This window comes from Bombus huntii, chromosome 3 (assembly GCF_024542735.1).
Source record: "Bombus huntii isolate Logan2020A chromosome 3, iyBomHunt1.1, whole genome shotgun sequence".
NCBI lineage: Eukaryota > Metazoa > Arthropoda > Insecta > Hymenoptera > Apidae > Bombus > Bombus huntii.
In genome coordinates this window covers 11737145-11762057 of record NC_066240.1, presented here as the reverse complement: position 1 = coordinate 11762057, position 24913 = coordinate 11737145, and the positions used below count along the sequence as shown (strand labels likewise).

Sequence of the window (24913 nt, the reverse complement as noted above, 5' to 3'; positions counted from 1 at the left end):
AACCGTTTCTTCTTTGGGCCGCGTGCACACCGGCTGGCCCCTTTCTCTTTCTCTTTTCTCCGACGCGTCGCGTTGCCTCGATTCGCTCCGCCGCTCGGCCGATCCACTTGCACTTTCGACCACCAGGTTCAAGGCCAACTTGCCCAGAGCCACGGCGGCCTCGTTGAGAATTCGCTCGTCGTTTCGAGACAACATGTATATCGAGGAAACGTAAGCTTCATTATGATATCATGGACTATAGTGGTTGGTGGATTAATTGGTTCGAACAGTTTGAGATTGATAGAGTATCGTCTGTGAGGTAAACTGATTTTGTGTAAATTTCGACTTGCTTGTTCGACGGTTCATTATGTAGAGCAAATAGTTCACGATTGACTGTGTAAGCTTGTGTATGCGAAATAGAGTGGTCTGAGTGAATTTGGATTTGCTTCCTCGATGGTTGATTCGAGCCACAATGGATTTTTGAATTTTATACAGAGGAAAATCGCTAGTTTCAGCAATAACGGTGGGAATATGTGTAGAAATTTTAATTTAGTTATTTGATAGTTGGTTAATTGGTCGGAATAAAGAGTTTAAAAGTGACTAGATATTGTCTAGCTTTTGTGTGTGAGATATATTCTACCATGTTCATAGAAGTATAAATTTGTACGCATCTCTATCTGTATCCAGAATCTACTTGTCAATCCAACAACTACCGATTGATCTTGGGTTTAAAATTAAAACAATTTCTAATATAAAAAGAAGTACGCGACGCTTTCGCAGGCAAGAGCAAGTTGGACGAAGACCGGTCGTATCAAGGATCCCGCGGTTGTTGAAGTTTCGCGATTTCACCTCGGGTTTGGCGGCGCCAGAAGGTGATAGCGGAGGAAAGTTGCGGCCCGGCGAAACAGTTTCGCTTTCTTAAACGACTCTCACGCTCGCTCTCGACGGTGTACCCGGTCTCGTGCCCAGTTTTCAGGACCCCCGTTGATCGCGATCCGGTTTCTAAAACTCTCGCCACGGTGTCTCGCTTTCGTTGGGCGATCGCCATACCGCGGGTCTCCCAACGGAGAACGAAAGTGGAGAACGGTCCAGGTCAGGCCAGCACCAGGTCGTCGAACCAGCGGAATTCCCTCGCGTGACGCCATCGCGCGCTGAATTCGAACTCAATTTCTCTTTCTTTGTCGATCCGGTGAAAGCATTCAGCGTGTTTACGATCAACCACAAGCGATCGTGTTTCTATAAACATGAAAAGGTGCTCGGCGCTCTCAGTGGTATACAATACATATTTGGCTTGTTCTGAATCTCGAATTTTTTGGACTTGAAGAAACAAGCATCTAAATTTCTTAAATGTGATTCTAAAAGGTTTTTAGGTAGGTTGTTCGTTGTGTAGCAAATGTGGTTTCGAAATATAAACAGAGAAGACTTGTATTTGTTATAAATATTTCCTGAGAGTCTTGTTGTTATCGGAGACACAAGAATATGGATTTCTTAGACGAGATTGTAGGTTTCAGAAAGATAGTTTTGTAGTAAAGGTATGTTGAATTGTGAATACAGGTGACGCGTATTCATTATGAAAGATTTTGTCTTGAAAATTCTTTTAAAAATACAAACTTCTTGTATGCTACTCTGGAGAACAGTTATTCTATTTCTAAGAAGATGGTAACTCTCGAGGATCAAAAACAATTCTGATTCTCCATTACCAAGCCAACGAACCGTGAAGCTAGACTCGTAAGAAAGAAAGTAATAAATAAATACAGCTCGTTAGTTTGATTAATCAGATTATCTGATCCACTCCAACCAACAGTGCCATTGGTATGTACAATTAAACAAGGAAGCTCAGAAATCAAGCTAGCACATATAGCAAATGAAAAGAATGAAATAGCGGAGATAGCGACGTATTTAACTATATCGAAGTCTAAAGGAATTAAACTGAAAAACTGAGAAATTAAGCTGATACATGTAACTACAGCTAATATAGTAGAACCTGGAAAAATACTTGTTCATTTATTGAGTATTATAACGACTATATTTTGAGTATTTGATATATTTGTACGTACCCTATGCATTCTATGCATTTTTGCACCTTTTAAATTTCCCATAAATACATAAAAATCCGCATTCTACTATATAGGAAGTATGTAACAGATATATGACACATACGTGTACAACAAATCTAAAAATTTGAGACACGAAGCTAGTGACGTACGTGTATTTAGGTTCCTCGAAGGGAACTCAGCTAGAAGATGACCTATATAGTCGAAGTCTGGGTTAGCTCTTCAAGGCATTCTGACCGAGTGAATCTAGTATGCGCGGTATCGGGTAGCCGAACACTATATCGGCAACAAGACCACGAACAAGGAAGGCTTTCTCCGTTGACCTTGGAACCCAGCTAAAGCCCCGCAGCTACATGAACTTGAACCAGTCTCGTGTTCTTTCCTTACGTCCGCTGATGGCCATCGTTAATTCCTTTTCTTAAAGTCGATGTTTTCGGGACAATTACAAAACCGGGCACATTAACGCGCTCTTTTTCAACGAGGGATCGATCGAGGCTGTTGATTGTGTAATCCGACCTCGATTTCAGGGATGTTGGACCCGGTCTTCCTAGGATAGGCAGGATTTATGCTCGTGTGAATTCATCGGCCAAGGTCGACTTTTTACAGAAGCTTCGTAAACGTGATTTTGTTAGTAGCTGGCAGTGTAGACTCGTCGACCGATTGGCGCAGCATAACATAGAAAGTAGCTTAAGCGCGGTGAAAGTCTAGTTTCAGGCAAACAAGTTACACAAGCTGATCTCGTTCATTGGAAGATGTTTAGATTACGGTTACGAACGATTTCAATGAAATCCTGATGTTTAAAGCGTGTTAGAGCGGATGGTGCGTGAATTAATTCGTTTTTGAAATGTATATACTACCGGTCATTACTATTACTCATTACACTTACTCGAACAGTACAATAGTACAATAAATAGAAATTAAAAGCAACATGAAATAATAGTTAATAATATTAAACATCAGTAACTATTGTAATATTTATGACGTACATATGGATTTTATGGCACGTATAGTTTTGAGAGTTTCGCCGAGTATGTTGTGGAGCATTCTTGAAGGGGATTAGTGTATCTTTTTTTGAATTACAGAAGGCTACGGACGACACAGAGTTATTAAAATAGCTAGACGTCGAAGAGACGAAGTGTATCGGTTGAAAGTGAACAGGCACGCAGAGGTATTCTCTAAATAGACCGAACATGAGGACCTCCTTCGAAGACCTTGCTGTCTCACCCAACTGTTCCTCTTTGTCCCAGACATTTTATCCCGTTTTAATTATAGGACTATTTTCGTTCCTGTTCTCTCTTTTTTGCGGCTCTTAACCCTTTAAGGACACACGTTAGAGTTACATTCTATTTGTAACCTTTTTTTATCAATTTACATTATCGGAGCCAGTTTTCGTTATTGCGATTGTGAAAGAGAATCGTTTAATATTTTTTCTTGCTAACAGTATATAAGTTACTTTCTTTAGGTTTTAATTGTTATGCATTTAGAAAATATTTAAAGCTGCGAAAGTACATAGAATCCATAAATACAAAATATTCAAGGTAGAGTACTCGATACAATATCTAGTATGTAAAATAAATCTACGCTTAAGTTTTCTCTCTCTCTCTCTCTTTCTCTCTAATTGTGTTCATAAATGTAGAGATTTGCATAAAAGAGTCTACTAATGTATCGTTTCACTGCTTCGTCCGTAATGGGTTAATCGATTATCGTTAAAAACACTATGATTCACTGTAGAAAAGTAGACATCCCTTTTTCTTATTTACACTCGACTACTCCGCATCTAGATCGTATACTCCCCTACGTATTTATCTCTGAATTTTCTCGGCAACTCTCCCTTTCCATTTATTTCACTTTCGTCAAATCAGCTTCCCCCTCTTTTCTTTATCATTCTCTATCATTTCCTCCGCTCCTCTCCTCAACCAGACGTTCTCCATCTCTCGAAATATCTCCACGTCGTCGTCTCTATCTCATCAAGTTGAGCTCTTTCCCTCTCGCTGCTAGCTCGCCCCACTCGTCGCTCCTTCTCTATTCTAACTCATGCGTGCTATAACGCGTCTCGTCCCTAACCTAATCCAACGAGAGTCGTGCTGAGCCATACCACGGACTACAGCCAGCCGCGCACTACATTCAGACCGGTTTGATGATTCAGGTTCATCTAGATCTAAACAACTACGACCTCGGCCACGTAATACGTTGGTCGCGAGACTCGCGGCCAGCCACCACACGTAGATTACCCCCTGTGAGAATGGGCAACGAACGGGGCGCATTATGCGCACTCTGCAAGTAGATACAGGATTCTTTGGAAGAATATCGACTCGTAGAAATACAACACGCTGCACGATATCGTAGATAAATAGATTTAGGTAGCACGATTTTCTGAACGACCATTTCAATATATCGCAGATCGATAACATTCACCGGTAATCGGATTAATCGATATTCAGAAACTTATCTTGAACTGCCAACTTCTTCTTATCGAGTCAGTTACAGAGTATTGGCGTTTATAGCAAAATCAACGAATGAGAACGTTTAAACACGATAATAAATCTGTTATCGGTAAATAAATTACTGACACATTTTTTGAAGGTATGTAGAATGAAAAGCAAAATCGCAGAAATGTGAAAAATAATTAATTTCGTTCATACATCAGATATATTTTTATTAGCAATTTTAAAAATAATTTCAAATTTTACTGACAAATGTAACGAACGGAAAGCAGCAACGATTTTTACCATGATATTCTATTCATCAAAAAAATAAAGAATCTAATGTATAAATTCCTTTCCTCTTTAAGTACAACGTGACAGACAAAAGAATCGAGACTACAAAGCGGACAAACGAATACAATTAGTCGTTGAAGCTATTCTTTCCGACGTTTTTGGCCACGAGAAAAATTCAACGTCAAGCGTATAAGCAATATCAATATCCAGAACAAAGGTTATAACTCGTATCCCTCCGTCGTATGTTATGTTATTAAGCCTGAAAATTCAGTGTTCCAAGACATTCAGGAACAATGGTGCGGGAACGAGTGTTAGCCTGAAATCCTCGACAAGGGAGACCTTGACCTTCGCTAGACGACCTACAACGCCCGCTTTGGGGGATCCTTGGACGAAATTCAGAAGGGTTTAATGTCTACGCCATTATACTTATTATAATCCATTCTTCCGTGTCTCGACAAGGAAAGGGGGATTCGTCTCAGCAATCGGTCTTCTCGACGAACCAGATGAATGTGCTTCGTAATAGCCTCGAATAGAGTTCTTTACAGAGCATAGATATTGTATGGTATAATATATCAACTTCTATGTTAAATGTACCAGCTTGAAATCTCTCGATTAAATACTTTTCTCAGTTGTATTATATAATTTTAAATTAATTCAATGTAATCTTTTAATAATCCAACAAAAATACTTCCATAATTTTATAGTTAAATGCTCTCATAATAAAAATATTGTTATAGTTCTATAAAAGTAATTTTAACATAGCATAGAATCAGACGAAATATTAAAACACGCCGGGCAACTCAAATTTCCAAGAACTTTTTAAAACCAATCCTCCTGTGAGTGACCTTACATTCAGCTTACTATGAAAACAGGCTCACAGTGCATTTTCAAAGCAGAATCATCTCAGTTTAACGGAACTATAAACGGAGAAGCTTTGAATCAAAAGAGTTGCATCTTGACATGTGTCTTGCACGAGGGCTCGTTTCAAAGCAACTGTGAAAGCACCACGTTGATCCAGGAGTACTGATGGCTAGGTACGCCATTGCACCGAGATAGATGGATGGTTATAGCGAGTGCGTCGAAGCGGGATGCGGGGGCTGATCGATAAAAGCGGCAGTCGGGTTCACGAGCCTCATTCAAGGACAAGGCCATGTGATAGCGGCCGCGCAACCGCGGCCGCGCAGTCAGCCACCCCTGCCTATCGGCTGGTCGTTTACGTCAGGCTTGTCGCTATACTATGCAAAACCCTGCTCATATTCCGTTTGAGAAATTAGCCGTGGATTATGTAAAATCTCCCTCTAAGATAGGACGGATAAGCACCCATTTGCTGCTGTTATTAATCGACGTAAATTTAGTAAACAGAGGATATTCTCTTACATTGGGAGTAGCTGTACAAATTTTTGCAAATTAGAACAGCATTCTATGCAAATATTTTTGCGAACGTAACTTGGAAATATGAAATCGTAGAATCATCTTCGTTTCTCAATTGTACCGGTATGTCTGTGATTATACTTGTACTATAAAGGAAAGATGAAAGATAATTGTAAAATTAATTCTTAAAATCAAGAATCTCGCTTTTCTTTTATTATAACGTAATGTTTTAATTATTCTAGAAATGTCTTGTAAAAATTTATATCGATTAACGTGTTTTAATGCAAAATGAAATTTCGAGGTACAATTAAATACGCAGTTGTATAGTAGAAACGTGTCTCAACAGCGCGAGCAATCGTCTCCCTCGGTTGTGTAGTACGCATCAGCCACGCACACGCGCCTAGGTCAACCGTGGGTGGCACGGTTAGCTCTGTCTGCTCCTCTGCAACCCCTACTATCCCATTAGCGCAAGTTCGTTTGCACTTGTAGACGACACGCGCGGTTTAAACGTTCGGATACGCTCTTGTAGCATATATACGAATATTGTCTTCATATTTGCTCTCCTATCGTAATTGCGGGCATCTCTATCGCATATTTAAAAAGACTTTCGCGTGTTGTTCGCTGCGACGCACTTGTCGCGTTCCGCCGGGTATCTGTCTTTCGTACGAATGCTGTAGTCCTTCGTGTAGTTCGCGCGCTATGAATGCGCACGCGCCGCGGGACTCGTCCCAGCGTACACGCGCGCGCGAATGAAATTCAAGAGGGTAGGTGTGATGGAAGGTTTGGCCTCTCATTTGCTTCCGGCTGAGAGAGTGTGCATATACGTGTGCTTTTTTGTCTCTGTCTAATACGATCAAGGAAACGAAAGAGAGCAGAAGGGATAGACAAAGATAGGGATAATGACCGAAAAAGTTAACACAAGAGAAAAGGCAGAAACAAATGAAAATAAAGATATCGTGAAAGAGAGAGGTAACGAGCGAGACAGCGTTATCACGAAAGAGGGAGAGTAGTAGCGACCAGAACAAGGAAGGGCAATAGACGAAACCGAAGAGGAGAAAGAATAGGGAGCTGGCACGCGTGAAATAAAGACAGAGAGCGGCGCGGCAGTGTGTGCGCACCGGGAGATCGTGTTACGTGGCGTAGTGTGGGGTCGTATCGCGAAGCAGCCGCTTTATATACGTGCGCTGTCAGTGCACGCGGATAGCGCGCTGGAACGTCGAACGCTATAGGTCGAACCATGCTCGCTTGCCACAGGCTATAGGCTATCCATAGGGGCGCGATAAAGAGCGAAATAGAGAGCGAGAAGGGGCGAGAAACTAAGGGAGACGGAATCTATGTAGAACGAAGACGAACATACGCACAGAAGGAGACGGAGGGAGATAGACAGAGGGCGAGAATGAAACGGAGATAATACCGAGAGAGAGATATCGGGCGTGAGGGAGATATCTAGATGAAGGAAGAGAGAGAAACAAGAGCGCTTATGCACCGCTGAATCCACCGCGGCCTGCCGCACTCTCACTTTCGCCGGCGCCGATGACGGTTCTCGTCGTCGTCGGCTCACTGCCGTCTGTGCTCCAACCACCGACTTTTTTTTTCGTTTGACCGTGAGTGTGACACGTAACGCACTAATCCACGCGCTTTTCAACGAAGAGTGTCTCGATAAAGAAAGAGCGAGATAAAGTGTGGAGCATAGAGGGCGCGCTCTCGTAATGATCTCCCGCGTTTGTCTCGTCCACGTGATCGATCGTATCGATTATCGATCGAAGTGAGAGAAACGACACGGCCGCGAGTCGCGTACACAGTTCGTAATCGAAGCTAGTCGACTTGTCGCGAGACTGAACGGAATCACGTTGCTTTTTGATTTACCTCGTGATGAAACTCGAGTAGGGGTTGACGCTCTTGGAGACCTTCGCGACGATAAACCGCGGTCAACCGTGGAGGTGGATCTCGATCGCTGTCTTCGTCTCGGCCGTATATATTAAGGGTGACAGAGGAAAACCGAGAGTGCTCGAAAAGAGGGGGAGAGTAACTCTCTGGCACGAAAGCGGGAGCGAGAAAGCAGAAGGGAGGAGGACGCTGCGTGGGTGGTGGGAGAGAGGGAAAGGTCGGCGGTGGCTCGCGAGGGACTGACTACTCGTATTCCGAGGACTGTTGTTTTCGACGAACTGCTAAGAAACGCTCTCGTCCACGCGGACCGGTCTTACGTGTATTCTCCCTTTACGCAGTCTCGCATCGTACGATAACGACTAGTTGTGAGACCAAGATCTATCAGTGATACTTGAATGTTCAGTCGAACGCGATCGGAATTGTGTCTCGCACGTGTTATTCGATATTGTGAAACGTTAAACGTGTGACATCTGTCGACACGTTGGAGGTTATGAATGGGGATATTTCAACCGAATTTCAAACAAGTGATTCACTACTGTTTTTTAGTAACTAATAGAACTGGATTGTAAATGTGTTTACATACATGCATCCAAGAGACGGCGTATTGTGTTGAAATATTACATCAGTAATTTTCCAACGGACTGTGTATCTTGAAGGATATTCCAAAGGACACTCGCTCGAAGGACACGTGCTATGAGGGACCAGAAATTGTGACAAATCTCCGAGATATTTGAAAGTGGACAGTGACTGGAATTTTTCTGTGGCACTAGGATACGTCGCGTTTGTATTTCCATGGATCGATTTTCCTGGATGATCGCGGTCTGTTCGGTGAAACGTGATCGCTAGTCATTAGCGTGGAGATAGAACGCGCGGCGCGCGTAAAGTGAGTGATTAGTTCGGAGTGTCGCCGCGAGGGCTTCCGCTGCAGGTGTCACGCCGTCGCAAGACATTGACCGTGACATTCGAGAGACATCCGCACGGAGATACGGTGAAACATAGCCACAAACGAGGTGAATCAGTTAGTGACTGAATTATTATTCTAGTGCACGCGTTTTTTCTTTTATTCCTTTTACGATATACTGTGTGACCAAGTATACCAAGCCTCGATTTTGCTAACTCGTCCACGAGTTTGATTTTGATCGTCATCCATGTGCCTGCGTGTTTCGTGAATGAAGCCGATCGTAACGGTTGTTTGCGAAAGATTTTTAAGTGCAATCCCGTGACCCGCGGCCGCGGGTGAAATATATTAAACGTGGCTCACACGGCAAGGGACAGGGCCGCCGAACTTCAGGCGGAAGTAAGGAGCGCGATCAGGGTTCTTCATGGCTGGTGCCCTAGGCCGCCCCAGGGTCACCGCGGTGACACGGTCCTGATGTCACCACAGACTCAGATGCGAGGAAATCATAGAAACGGAGGACCAACTCAGCAACCACCGCCAGCCACTGTCGTAGTCAGTTCAACGTCCAGTATGAGACCACCGCCACCGCCACCGCCCCCCAGGGCTAGAGCCTCCAACGAGGGCAAAGGCCACCACGAAGAACCGACCAGCTCCATTCCCGATCTCGGTGAGCTATACATTCTTTTCCTTCCTTTTGTTCTTTTATTTTAAGGTTATATTTTCTGTTGGATGATTAAGGAAAGTTATTATGTAAGTCTTTGGACTATGGAGCAAAGTATTAAAATCTCGAACATGGATAGTCTCTTTATTTTGTTACTACGTCTAGGGAAAGTGAAATAGTTTCTCGAAGGTTAGAAATACTTTTTAAACGATAGATATAAAAAGTATGTTGCATATTTCATTTTGGAATAGGCTAATGGCGAATATCTCTTGTAACTTGTTACAACATTGCAGCAGTCCATGTTAAACACGGATTTTTCATTGTCGAGAGTTTATTTCGCTCTTAATAAAAATGCACGAAAAATGATGATTAAGTTTGGATTTTGAGCCTTTCTCACTTATCGAAATCTGCAGAAATGGATAATTTCGTTTGATATAATTAATCTGCTTTTTTTAACGATATCATGGCGTCTTTTACAGTGACGTTTGCAAAAATATCGATAATATTTAGGGTTCAGATGGTAGATCGTCACGATTACGATCGTTTTTTATTATGCTATCGAATATTCGTAATACATCATATCGTGTGCGTAAAAAATAGGGTAATTTTATCACGATTATCTACTCTTAACGATCGAGTCGATTGGTCCCTGAGCGAGCAGATTTTAGATTCATTATAATGCTTAAATCTCGGCATCGGACCTTGAACTTTAACTTGAATTTACGTGGTCTATCCGTGTACCAGTTAATAGCAGAAATTCTGTTCTTTTCAACGTTCTGTTTCAAAATTATAAGACTCGATAAACAAGAAATGACAAATTGTGGGAGTGATTGGAAGTTCTTGAACAGTGAATATTTTAATTTAATTTCTTATAAATATTACGATATGAGACAAGTAACGATACGATTAATTTAATCTGCTCTATCTTTGGATTCTTCAAATTCATTTCGATATGTTAAACGAATTTACAAGGAAATTAAAACCAGCGATCGAAAGATAACAATCGTAGTATCGTGTACTCGAATGGAACAATCCATGTAGATACCATAAGCACACAGTGTATAATGACGAAGAATCATTTACTGAAACGAGTGTTACCCAATGAGGTTTCGAATAGCTAAAAATTTCCATTACCCTTCCCAACTCAAGTCTCTGCTTCAAACACATAAAATAAATATACATTACATCAAAATAAATATACATTACCTCTTTCTATTTTCGTTACATATACCTCTCCGACCTTCAAATATTCCCCTCAGGAAAAACTTGTCTTTTCATCCTTCAAAAAGAAGCAAGTCACTGTCCATTCACCTTGTGACAAATTCGAAGTAAATCGCTATTGCCTGCTTGAATCAGAAACACGAGATTTTCCTCGTTTGATCAAGTTACAGGAACATAATTTACAAGCGAGAATAAGAAAGATGTTACATGAAGTTTCATTGTCGATGGAGTACGGAATTTGCTATATTTCAAATTAATTGAGAATTTTGCTAAATATCAGTAACCAAATTATTAATCTTCCATAGGCGAAAATATTTTTTCACAGGCAACCTGGATCGTTTATACCCAAATCTAATCCTTTTTACTGTTTTACACTTCTCAAACTTCCTGCTAAATTATATAATTATACAATATAATTATATAATTATATAATTATATAAACATAGATTATGTCTGTAATACCATTTTCAATAAAAAATTAAAACTCTTATGGAAATAATTTAAATCGTGAACGATTCAATTTGCTTACGCAAAGTTAATTTGTTATATCAGTTCTTGCCGTAATTAATTTCCGCATTTTATTATAATCCTGCACAGGGATGTTTCCCCCTTCCCCCTGGTATTCGTAGAAACTGTTCGCGTACCGATCAGTGTACTATGTTTAGTGTTTACGTCTGTACGTTTCATTAACGATAAGCACCGCTAAGCGCTATCGTCTGCGCTGTTCGTGACGACCGGACGTTTGTGTAACGCGAAGGCCGAACTCGTAGGAGATCCGGGCAGAGAAAGTTGACAGCAGCGCGACGCTGCAAAGCTCGATCGAGCCATTTCGTGCCTAAAAATAAGTTTTTCATCTCTTGGACGGAGTAAAAGCCTCCCTCTTACCGCTATCCGGTGTGTATACGCTTTTACTCCGAATATATCGGCGGTCGTGGCGTGTAAGCAAACACTGATACTCGTGGTTTTACCCTGCGGATGCACGAGCTTTTCTATTTCCTTCTTTTCTTCTTGTATTTTTCCTCTGTTCTTTTTTTTTTTTTATGTTTCGGTTAAATCACAACGGGAGGGGAGAGGGCGATGTAACCTCTTTGTCGAGCGTCGTGATTTTCACGTGTAATGTGGTGTCTGCGTATAGGGTGAACAGATGAAGGTTTGTCTGTGGGGATTTGGTAGATTTCATAGGGAGAACGATGAGGTACGACGTTGGAGTTTAGGTTAGGTTTGTAATTGATAGGGGTGTGGTGTCGGTGAAATATGGTTGTTTCTTTGGAACAAATGATTTTGTATGATTAACCCTTCGTGGAAAGGGTTAGACGATATTTCACTCTAGGATTTCTTTGAAGCGAATCTTTAGTTTTTATTCGTAAACGTAGCAGAGCTTTGGCTCGATGAAAGATTGTATAATATAATAGGCATTACTTTAGGAAGTATCTCAGAATTTTCCCAGATTTTTTGATGGTCTATAAAAGCAGAAAAATTAGGGCACGAACAATTCGGTTTGCCTAAGGGGAGGGAATAAATTTGATTATAATAATTGTAACGAAATACGTATAATAATTAGAGAGTATGCGTAGCGTCATAGTATGATAAAATGATAGTGCGTAGCTTTGGTTTTTTAATAATTCAATTCATCACCTCCGTCCATTCAGAGAAGCATCGTTTTGCTAAACAAATTATAAAGACCGACATAAATCACACATTCCTAATTCCTCCATCGCTTGAGCATTTTTCTCTTGCAAGAGAGGTACTCGGTGTTCTCGGCGAGCAGCATGATTGATACTCGTTTTTACGCGTTGTATACAAACGAACTTTGTTAAACAGAGTCGAATCACTCGAATGCACGTGCACTTGAGCGACATAAAATCTTGTTATTCTCGAAAGTCGAGCCTCGCGAGACAGGAACGCGTTTTACAACCTCTCTTATGTTCGTTATTAATTCAAAATAAATTGGCAACAAGCTGGTAAAGGCAAACGCACCGCCGGAGAAACTGCGACCGAAGGTGAATTGGAAAATGAAAGTAAATCGATGGAGTGGTTCAATAGACACGTTGTTGGAGCGAGGACTTGAGACGAACCGCGTTACGGGGGCTTCGTCCCCTGAAAGCTAATATCTGACCTGCTTGATAATCGATAATCGATCCGTGGTCGATGAACAGAGGCCTCCTTGCTGACGAAACAATCTGCATAAGGCGAACTGCTCGATTCGCGGCTGCTTTATTGATTCAGACGGCACAACCTACGAACAACAAAAAGTCAGAGATATTGCATTCTATCCGTTAATTATACGCCATTCGCGTTTCTACGTAATTATGAAGCATTATCATTTTGTGATCATAACAATTTACTGCCATGGAATCAGTAATTTGAAATAATTCCCTTGTAAAACATTTTTGACTGCTTAATATGGAAAGTTGATTGTAGGTTATTTTAAAATTCTGTCTAGCATTTTAAGGATTTTATTTAGTATTTTAGGAATTTTATTAGGGTTTCTAAACATTTTATTTGGAAGTTAGACCTATTTTGGACAGGAATTTAGGAAATTTTATTTGTAATTTTAGAAATTGTATTTATTTTATTCAACGTTCAAGGTATTTTTAAAAAGAAATTCATTATTTTCTATAATATATTTTGGTGAAATTTTGTATCTTTTTTTTTCTTATAGAAGAAGATCAAGTCATTTATCGTTATTGGATAATATTGAATAATATAGTCCTTAAAATATGAGAAATATAAAATAAACTGTGACAAATGTAAAGCAGTACAAAATTATAATTTTTGGTATATCGAATCAAATAGTCCATAGAGTTTCATTTCGAATTCACATCGATTTATCATTAATCGAAAGTGAGTGAAACTATTTGAGTATGCTGGATGCCTGTTTGAACTTGTGTATAATATTAATCTCACAAGTATCTCGGTCCCGTTGGAAATTTAAATAACAAACAGTTTCGGCATGGAAGATCAACCGGTTTGTTAAGATGACGACCTCGATATGCAAATACAATTTAAGCCATCGACATGTCGCGTTTAATGTCAGGGTCGTTGATCTATTGATCGTAGGATTGACAAAAAATCAATTACGATTTGCACATTCTAATCTACATATGTACATCAATTCGTTTCTTTCGTTATATATCGACCAATAAAATCAACGATACATACCGATACAATTCGTTTAATATGAACAATACTAGTTTCTTCTTTTTACTAATTTTTCCATTTTGAAATCCCAAAGAAACTGAAATTCGCTAAGACGTCATTCATTTTCATGCTGATGTCGATAATGTTAAATATAATGTAATATAAATTCAGTTTTTTTCATTTTAAGTGCCTGAAGAAAATAAAGTTTTATAGGCCATAGATACATTTTATAATAATTTTCAAAAATTACAATGGTAATGATACAAATTATACAAATATATAAATTAAATATCTGTTTATTTTTAATTCCTAAAGAAACTAATGTTTGCAAACACCATGGGAAATACATAAAAAATATAGAAACAGTTTAAAAGTAATTGAATACAGTATAGCATAATGCTAGTTAAAAATTGTAAGGCAATTTTATTCGATCAAAAACAAAATTTCTGCTTGGTTCTATAAAAATTCGGAGCTAATTTCGAATTTTACAAATTCATTTGGGAAAGCCAGGGGTTGAAAGTTCCTGTTCGCACTACTTCACGATACTCCATGTGCACGACAGGTTGTCGGGCTTGATTTTTGCTCTGATAAACGGCGGTCTGTGGCAGTTGAGAAAATACGACATTCGTTTCCATGACATTGAACGGGTGGCACGTTATCACAGCTACGATGACGTAGCTGATAAAGGTAGTGGATTCCATGAGCGTCGAGGGTTTAGGGTTCGAACGAATCCAGTTGCTACTGTTGAGAACGTGGTGAGAACGTGAAAAACCGTTTTCTACGAATCAAAAAATCGTTTTCTATAAATCAATCGTTCGGGGAACGATTTGGAGAATTGTAAAATTCTTAAAATTTCAAAACGATGTTAATCAGTCCGTGACGTATTCACCAAAACGATTCTTGCTATTTCTTATTTTCTTATTTCCTAGTTTGAAAACTTTATATTTGCATAAAAGACTGTTCAGAATGGTTTACATGTTTAATTAACGCTTAATTAACGTACTAGAGTCATTCGAATTACGAATCTTTCGATTCGTTTGATGCTTGATTTAACGTTATCAGTGTCGAAAGATAAAGAATACAAAACGTGCTGTGGCCTCGTTATCCGCTCTCGCTTTTGAAAAATGTGTGTTAATGATGTTTGCATTAGACGACGAGATACATTCAATTTTTAGATCACTATGTGTGTTAAGCGTTATTTTTCGAACTTTGACAGTGTATATCGACAAATAGAGGGAATTATCGAATTATATGGAACAGTAACTTTTCCAAGCTTTTCCATATTCGTTGTTAGGTTAATCATCGTCTACAAAAATATTATTTGTATTCTATTGTATCTCAGAAGGCATCGTTGTTTTGATCGAACGCCGTATTGTCTGATAAAAGGAAAATTAGAGGCATTTGTTTCACTTAACATGCGTATCAGTTTTCCTTGGTTTCATGAGAATTGCTTATGACAATAGTCAGTGGCTTTTCACGATCTGTGCTAATCTTTCGACGAAGGAAAAAAGAGTCAATCTCTGTGCTTGCTCTAAATATAGATTCGACGAGATGACGCGAGTGCCGTGACCTTGGCCATGAGAAATTCCGGAAAGCGCGCCGAAAACCCGCTGATACGTTTCATCGCGGAGGTGCCCGCATATTGTATTAATAATGAATGTTCCGTCTCATTTAAAATGCCATTTTTCTTTCCACGTTTTAATCTATTCAATGACCCTTTTTACTCGAATTCTTCGAGCAAGTTCCATTCCTCCAATCAGCAAAATAAAACGTCATTTTTTTTTTAATCAGAAATATAAAATTTTGGATTGATGGGATTGTTAGTAAATGGGAAGTTAAAGTATTACAATAGAAGTTTTTATGGGGGATATTGCAATTTTTGTTCTGTCGATTTATATTATCGAATGTTTGTTTCTTTAAGATTCTGTTTCTTTCTTCAAATAGTAGGGGAAAAGAATTTCTAGAATTTTCCTCATTTCTATCTTTTCCTCCATCTGGATTCTAGACTTTTATCAAGTTTGAAGAAACAAAACTATTTATAGTATCATAGTATATCATAGAAATATTTTGTGTCTATGATTTCTGTAAAGTCTATTACTTTAATATAATTCTTTCGAAATACTTCTACTTTTTTTTTAATTTGCCATTATCTTTATTATTAAGCGTTGGAAGTTCTTCGAGTTATTTTTCGCTTCAATTATCTTCTATACAAACGTTGGATCCGCAAATTCGATATTCGTATCTTACAAACAAATAACCCAAATTATTTTCAACGAGTACTTAAAACATATGCGCCCCTTTCTATCTCTATTTCGATAACTCGAAAAACTATTCATTTATCAATTAATATTCCAATACATATATACTGTATACCTGTATTCCAATCTTCTTGTGTTTAAAACCACACATTTTCCAAATGCCAATATTTTTTTTCGGATCACTTTACGAAACAGCCAATATGCACACCGTTTGGCTATAAATTATGCACGCGCGCTTTATGCAAACCAAATTATATACGCGTATCGTCATCAGCCGAGTCGAAGCGAGGACGAGCACTAGTGGGTTTGTTTGCGCGAACCGCAGACGGGAAAACAACGCAGCGGATTTCGTTTCGCGGTAGTCGGAGCACAGGCAGCTTTATTTGTATTGCAAAGAATGCAGGTAGACACGATGGGGGCGGCGGAGGCGGCAGTCGCGATGTTGATTTTGACTGGGCTAAATCGGCGTTTTAAAATAGTCCCCGGTGTTATCGTGGCTCCGTATTATCGGCTGACTGGAGGCCAAGGCCTGCTGACGTGTATTCCCCGATTCGACTAACCTAACAGAGAAAGAGACAGGGAGAGAGAGAGAGAGAGAGAGTTTTGCGATGATTCTAGGTTCCGTTGTACAGTGACCTGGAGAGCGACATCTCGTGAACAAAATTCAACATTTCGACTTTAATTTCCTACGAAGATTCTATAAGATGATCGATGAGGCACAGTTTTTTATTTTTTTACGCGAAGACGACAAGCAAAAGCTGAAGCCTCCTTTTCTTCATTTTGTAATTTTTCTGTTAGTCGCTGACGCGAGAAGAAGAATCTGCTATATAAATTAGGGAAATTTTATATGAACAATAGTACTATTAATTTCGTAAAAATATTTCAACTTCTTCGACTAATCTATGTGTACAATTGAACGGGACGTATTTTCCAAAAATCTATCACACGTTCAAAGCGAATTCCAATATATCGCAGTTATTACATTGCATTAAAGTTGAGAGGAACGTTTCGTGGAACAATTATCATCTTTCTTCCTAACATTTTGCTTGGAAACATACAAAAAGTTCGGCGGAAAAAATTTGTCTGGGTCGATTTAAAAATAGTTTAAAGCTCCTCGGTTCCGTAGAGTTCAATGTCAGCCTGAATAGGCTGATACCCAGAGGGTGCGAACCGCTGCGCTTCGCAACGTGTACCATGGGCGCAGACACCCTTCAGTCCTCGTTTCAAGATGCGTCCGTGTGCGTGCATTTGCTACTACATGCACGCAGCACGTGCGCGTCAAGTGCGTGCAGCATTGTCGCTCGTATGCATCATGCACGCCAGTGGTTTGCAAACTTTCCGTTTCGAAATTCCACCCCTATAAATCTACAATTTTCATTGAGCGTATTACGTGCAAATCTATTTTCTAGCTCTCTAATCGCTTTACGCATTGAATTGTAATCCTCGTTTGATTTCTGCATATTTTCCTACTCATATATTTATGTAATATTTTATCATTTGGATTTTTTCACTTGACTTTTACGTTCTTGTATATTTGATGTTGTTATTCGTTTGAGAGTAAATGTGAGAAGCAATAAAATAAGGAATGGAAAGTCTCGCATAAATTTTCTGCCGTATCTTTCTAGGAAGAAAACGTCAGTCCCTAAAAAGTTGGTAGATCGGAAGAAGGGTCACGGTTCGAAAAGTGGCTACGCCGTCGTGTTAACTGATAAGCAGAGCAAATATTTTTAGGGCCCCTGTGTCTTTATCTCTGCCCTCGGAATCGTTGGAACCTGTTCGTTCTCGAAAAAAGTTTCAGCCGATCCATTTTCGGTTCCTCCCTCTGGAAGATTTTTCTAATCTCTTCTTTTTTCTCTATCTATACCATTCCAGGAAATCGAAATTATTTGATAAACGCCATCAACAAATATCGGAGAAAGTTTAATAATTCCATACGTGTTAATCGTCTCTCACCAATGGTTACATTTGGAAAAAGGCAAATCGCGAGCTTTTTATTGTCACGAAAGGAGATTAAAAAAAGATTGGTAATTTTGTACACGTTGATCATTTTTCTCCGGTAGTGCAATTCAGTAAAAGAGAAACTGCGAGTTTTTATTACGAGCAAGGGGGTGGTCGCGATTAATTAATGCATCGTGTAACGTGGATCGACAGGGTCACAGAGAAGCGTGCCAACCGTCCAGACATACCCCCCTTCCCTTTCCCTTCCTTCTACCCCCGCTAGGTCATTTTTTTTCACCGGTCGAATAGCTGTCCCACACACGGTAATTTACAGAATGATCCCAACTAGAAAAAAATATGGCAAAGTCGCGGCGGATAGGCGATAATATGGGAGCACGTCGATGTTGAAGGCTTCAGGTTCAAGGGTAGAATGCATCGGGCTAATTACTTGTTGCGTGGCGTGTATCTCGGCGATCTTTCTCGACCAGACAGCTAGTTTGTCGGATCGTTATTCGTCTCTTGTAATTTATACGTTGTTTCCTTCTTCGTCCTATGTCAGAACGCAGATGAATATATCTCATATATTTTGCTGCTCTAATTAGTATTAATTATTCAATCATATCATTTGGTTGTAATTTTCTTCTAATATCTTTATCTTTTTTTATCACAAATGCTTTATAAATAGATAGATACGTAAATGTTGATTCATTTTTCAAAGAAAAATTCAATATTTTATTATCTATTTGTACTTATATTCTCATAGCTTGAACACGCGTGTCACACCACACACACATATAAATCCTATCAGAGCCGTTAATAGAACGCAGATAATTATGTGTATTCATAACTCTATGAAGAACCTAAATACGAGATTTGTTTCATTTACTAGGTATCGCAATGAGTGCATGCATTTGGATATTTCCTATATTTTTATGAATGTGACAATATCTTCAGAATACGTACCAAGCCAAAGAGTACTCGTTATAATATTTAGTAGATGACACAAATCTTTGTTTAAGTCGTATTTATTTATTTATCCTTCTAAAAGTATGGATTTGCATAAATATCTGTAATCATGCATTCCGGATATTTCCGTATTCTTAAATTTCGCATAAACGCGCAGAAATTAATCCATCCGTCGTATAATAGTCAAATAATAAGTTTCCATTTTCTAGTCAAAAAATTAAAAAATCCACGATACTTACAACCCCAAATTGTCAAATAATTGAAAATTTATAATTTTCTAACCAACAAACAAGAGGTACAAAATCTATGAAATTTTTACACGATTCGAGAAAACTCGCTCGAAATTCCTGGCCTCCGATTGTGCGTCAGTGAATCGGTATTTCTCGAAGTAATTAGTGACTTTAAATGTCCTTCTTTCATTTCCCCCGAGCCCATTGTCTGACTAGTTCTGCTCCGTTTCAAGCGACACGCCGCGCCGAGACACCCTGTACGCACGAACACGCTTAAGCGAACGCGACTTCACGTACGAGCGTTTGGCCTCCCTTTCATCCTCCACCATTATTGTCTGCCCTTTTTCTCTGTCCTCTTCCATTCTTTATACGTCGCCCTCGACATCTCTTCTTTTCTCGTGCCGACGCGTGTCTGTCTGGCTCTCTTCTCTTCTCTTCTTTTAGCGACGAGAAAGGGAAAGGGAAGCGACAGGGCTCCTCCACGGCACGGTGGTGGAAACGCATTCGTCGGAATGAAAGATTTTTCACCCCTTCAGCCAGCTTGGCCGTCTCTTTGAGTCTTAACTCGATCTTAATTGCCGCTCGGTGAATGGGATTGCGGGACTTCGGAAATCGAGAAAAAAGCTTTTTTCTCGTTCACCAGACGATGCAGACTGTGGTTAATGTTATTGAGGAGTTTCAAGGAATCGAGTGTCTTTTAGTATTTTTAATAGGGTTTCATACAATGTATGAAGTAAAAGTCCTTCTTCGCATCGAACAAACGACGCAGTCTGTGGTTAACGTTATTCAGGAATTCCAAGGAATTTTTCTGAATATTTTTTCGTACGGTTAATTGCGCTTTTATTTACGATTATACGAGTAATATTTAGATGAAAATTCTTCAAGGTGAAAGTACTGGTAAAATTAAATTTCGTTACTGCAATTATGTAGTTATCGATCTTAAAAAATTTAATAATGCAATATACAGGGTGGTTAGTAACTGTTGGTACAAGCGGAAAAGGGGTGATTCTACGCGAAAAAAGAAGTCGAAAATATAGAATAAAAATTTGTCGTTTGAGGCTTTGTTTTCGAGAAAATCAACTTTGAATTTTCGCTCGGTACGCGTGCAGTACGTTATAACGGATCTCACTGTAGATCGTTGTCTCGATGGAAAAATTAAAAAAAAAGATTTTTATTCTATATTTTCGACTTCTTTTTTCGCGTAGAATCATCCCCTTTCCGCCTGTACCACCAGTTACCAACCACCCTGTATATAGGTATTATTTCGTTTCGAGGGAAAAATCGAAACGAATTTGTGGCTTTTTAATCGAAACGCCAGTATAACGGCTGTTTTAATGTAAATTTAAGAGCGTTGCTTTATGTATTTTTATTTATTGAATCTTGTTTTTCACGTTTTTAACAAACTGCCGGAATCTGACATTCTCCTACCTATATTGTAATTCGTTCCAAACAGGCATCGTTACAAATGCGTTACAAAATGTAACAGACATGCGAAAATATCGCGAAATTTAACAAGTTTTATTACGAATATTTAAAAATTCACATGTCATACATGCGAAGAAAGAAACGTTTGAAATTCATAATCCCTCCAATAAATATTGTTCCTTTTTTACAAATATATAATTCGTCTTCCTATCCTCCGCCCCCTAAAAAATACTATGCGGAACACGCTGCAATTAGCAGAAAAATCTCGTTAACAAATTTCATGTTAAACGATAATACGAGTTGGAAAATTAAATTTGTAACATTCCCTAAATACAGAATTAACTTAATTGCGAACGGTAGATCAAAGATCAAGCATTATATTGTACAATTAGTTGGCAAACGAGTTTCATCGAGTCTTTCTTTGGTAGGTGACGGTCGTGTAGCGACAGAGATCTCTTGATTCCGGGCTTGTCAGCACCGGATATTTCAAGTGCGACGTAAATCCATCGTATAATTATTGTTTCTTGAAACGGGCCGACCACTTCGGCCCGTCTCGTCGGAACGTCTGAATGCGTCAATCGTGACGGCATTGTTCGTTCAATGAAAGCGATAGAATGGTGGCGAGAGCAATGCTCCTCGAGAGAGTGCATCGGCGAAGTGCACCGCCTTGACCCTGCCTCTGTTGCACCGCTCTTGATTCCATGGCCCAATTTAAAGCGGATCCGAGACTACATTTTCAAAACAACCTCCTCTCGTTCTTTCGTTCTTCTATAATCTATCCCTCTTAATCAGAGGAGAAAGAAGAAAACGACCGTTGTTTATAGAAGATTTTATTTAAATGTACATCCCCGTTCAAAAGTTTGCACCACTCTTTTAAACGAAATAAATTTTCTCGTAAGCGTTTACGAGGAATCAGTATATCATGATAATTATAAATATCATTTCCAGATACAATTAATTACAATTTCAATGCTATAAAACAGCGTTGTATCGTAAAATATTTATTTATTTAAGGAAGTCATTATTTCCTTTGAAATCCTAACACGCGTTGAACTTTTACCCAAAAGTATATAAGAGAAGTTCAAATTTGCATTCTTTTATGTCACGATGACTGTATAGCTTTCTTTCGTTTCTGTTTGTTTGTGGTATAACATTGTAAATATACTGAGACGAATATATATATACGGTTAACGATACAGTTGTTATACAGTAGTATATAAAATCGAAGATTCGTGGTATCTAAATATGACACAGAGCGTATCGTGTAAATTTTATTCCTCTTTTTTATGACATTTTTTTAAGTGGAACTATTTCTTTGAAGTTTTATAGGCGAAAGTTCAAGGTAAGGGACGATGTCTTTTCCAAAGCGGGATCATGTTGAAAACAAGGTTTTAAAAAACGTGAAGTTTTTAGTGCTTGAGTCACGTGGTGCTTGAAATGCAGCAGGCGCGGTAAAAACTTCTTAAGCTTTTTTTTCCTCCCTATGTTTTCCTTTCCGTGAATTTATGAAAAAAATTGACAGCATATGGAATTAAATTTTTTATATGAAATTTATGGATATAATCTCTGTGGGATTCTTAAAAAATTAAATAAAATAAATTCTTGTTTACCATCAAAAGCAGGTTGTGTAATGTTGCACGATCTCAAAAAGACGTAATCGTAGTATCATTAAGCTCTCATACCAGATATTCTATCAAAAATAAATTTTGCAATCGTGTTATCATTTTTAATTTATCAACCGTTTATCACTCGCGTATTATGCATAAACAACGAACAAGTATCTGATTGCAGATCTTTACTAATTATAATGTAGTATAATATATAATTTAATAAATATATAATATGATTGTATTTACGTATGAAAAAGTTATGCAGAACGAAGATGAACAGATAAACTGCAGATTGCTTCTAATTCTTTTCATTTATTTTAGAATTCCAGACAGTTTCTTCCCTTATTTCTTCGCTTTGAATGTGGCTGCATTAAAAGAGAGAAAAGATTAGTGCATAAAATAACGAAGCGAGAAAAAGTGTAGGGGAACAGGCATCTGAGGAACGATAATCAACGGTCGAGACAGAAGAATTCGAGGCGTATAGTAGTTGTTATCAGTCAAGGCCAAATGATAGGAAACTTCGCTTTTATGTAGTTTCATTTCATCGAACGATTCGTTCGTTTTAATTTTTCTCTCTTCGTATTTTAGTTGTAATTCCACGAAGAAATTTTTTCAAATTTTCTGACATTTAAAAATACTTTATTTCGATTTCGAATTCGAAGAATTATAGAAATAGACAGGCTGATTTTAATCCGTCCTCGGCCGAAGGATAGGCGGCCGTAAATTTGGACAAATTTGAAATTCTCCGAAAAGAAACCGAAAGTGCATTTTCCTGAGTGCCTTTTTCTTTTCTTTTATTCAAGAGCAGATACAGATATAGGTGTAGACGTAATTTACGTATCCTACAATATTGCGGATTTATTTTGAAAAGTCGCAATACTTGCCAATTTTTGGACAATTCGTGTGACACGGATGTACGTTTTGTATGAAATTTTTTTCTACGTCTTTTGTTTTCTACGTATATATGTAGATTTGTTATCAATTTTACCAATGGCCTTCTACAAAAATGATCATGCCATGTTTCATTTAATTATTCAACGAGAATTAATCTACCACCATATACCTTATACTTGTTCAAATAAAATCGCATCGAAGGAAATAAACAAACAAAATTCGACGAAGAAAACTGGATAAATTATTGCATACTGTGTTACAAAAATCCTCAATTCTCGTTCAGTGCCAATATTTCACCCCATACTCTACCACAAAAATTCTCATCTTAGATCAAGATTATCAATCAGAATCCATCTATTGCCAAATTGCTTGTATTTATTTTTATCGAAGTGTATCATCCCATCAGGAGGAAACTAGAAGAAAGAATTTCTTGAAGGGACCTCGGATGTATCGATATCTACTTCTTGTCATTTATCTGCAACTTTCTTTGCCCTACTCTCTATTACAGAGAAACCTCACTAATCTCACTCGACGTCGTATTTCGTATACGATAATACAGTATATATGCAAATGTGTTATTGTATTAGTTTGCTGGTAAAATATTGAACTAGTGGAAAACTACACCGACTCGATGACAATGACTGAGAAAATCAGCGTGGACCGACAGGAACGAGAGTTCGAAAGTACCACGGTCCGCGAAGTATTACCTAACGTTCCACGCGTTTTCTCCTTTCTGAAAGACATATCGTTATGCACACAGGTGCAGCTGATGCGACGTTAAAATCTATATAACGAAAAAATAATAACAAAATAGAAAAATTAACGAAAGAAGATGGACAAGACTCTAGAGCGGAGGAACCTAACAATTTGGACGTTTAGCTGTAACGTCGCTAAACGTAAAAGACATTATTGTCGGTTGTGCAAGCGCAGAAACGGAACGTTGCTGACGGAAAACGCGTCGGGTCGGCGTAGCGCGATTCCGCCAGCTCCACCCGCTCGAATAGAGGCGCGCGCGCTTGCAAACCGACGCCAGTGGAAAGGGTGACCATACGAAGAGTTCAGTGTCTCGCAATGACCCCTGTTCGCTCGGCAGTGCAAGGCAAGGGGGAATGACCTAGTCCCCTTGCTCGCTTGCTACCGCTGCTGGTACGCTCCTGTCGCGCCGCAACCCGCTTCACCTTCGCGTCACGTCGACATTGCGGTTCGTCATCCCCAGAGGGAGGCACGATTCCTCTTTTCTCGGAACTTACACGCCACCACCCTCTTAACTTCCTTCTTCCATCGGCCTTGCCTCTTGCCTTCGATTGATCATCTGGCCGTGCACTTTTCGTTCTGTTGATAAATTATACGGATTAAATAAACGATAGACGTTTAGGGGTACGTGTGATGTTTTAGGATGATTTGATTGAGAAGGTGGGAAAGAGGGTATGGGATAGCCGTGCCTAGTGGCCGTTGAAGCGAGGATCGGTTAGATGGAAGTTTATGAGATTGGGGTTTGTTGAGTTAATATGATATAAAAATTGAATCGTCTTGGTTGAACGTGGTTTAGTACATACGCGACCGCTTGTAATTATTCTTCGTTCCTTTCTTTTTTTATTTCCTTCTAATTCTATATTATTTTCAGCCTATTATTTTTTTAACAAGCTAAATAATGGTCTCTTGC

The 24913-nt window shown here is 39.0% G+C and overlaps 1 protein-coding gene across 1 annotated transcript in view; it reads left to right on the top strand.

The window, feature by feature from the left end:
- Positions 1-9365: 9365 nt before the first annotated feature.
- The window catches only part of LOC126863608 (nuclear hormone receptor E75-like), a 218703-nt gene continuing 203155 nt past the window's right edge, over positions 9366-24913 (top strand). The window contains exon 1 of the mRNA XM_050613924.1: positions 9366-9573. Coding sequence (XP_050469881.1) covers positions 9381-9573 — 193 coding nt within the window. The 5' untranslated portion in view covers positions 9366-9380. The remainder of the gene's footprint in view (positions 9574-24913) is intronic.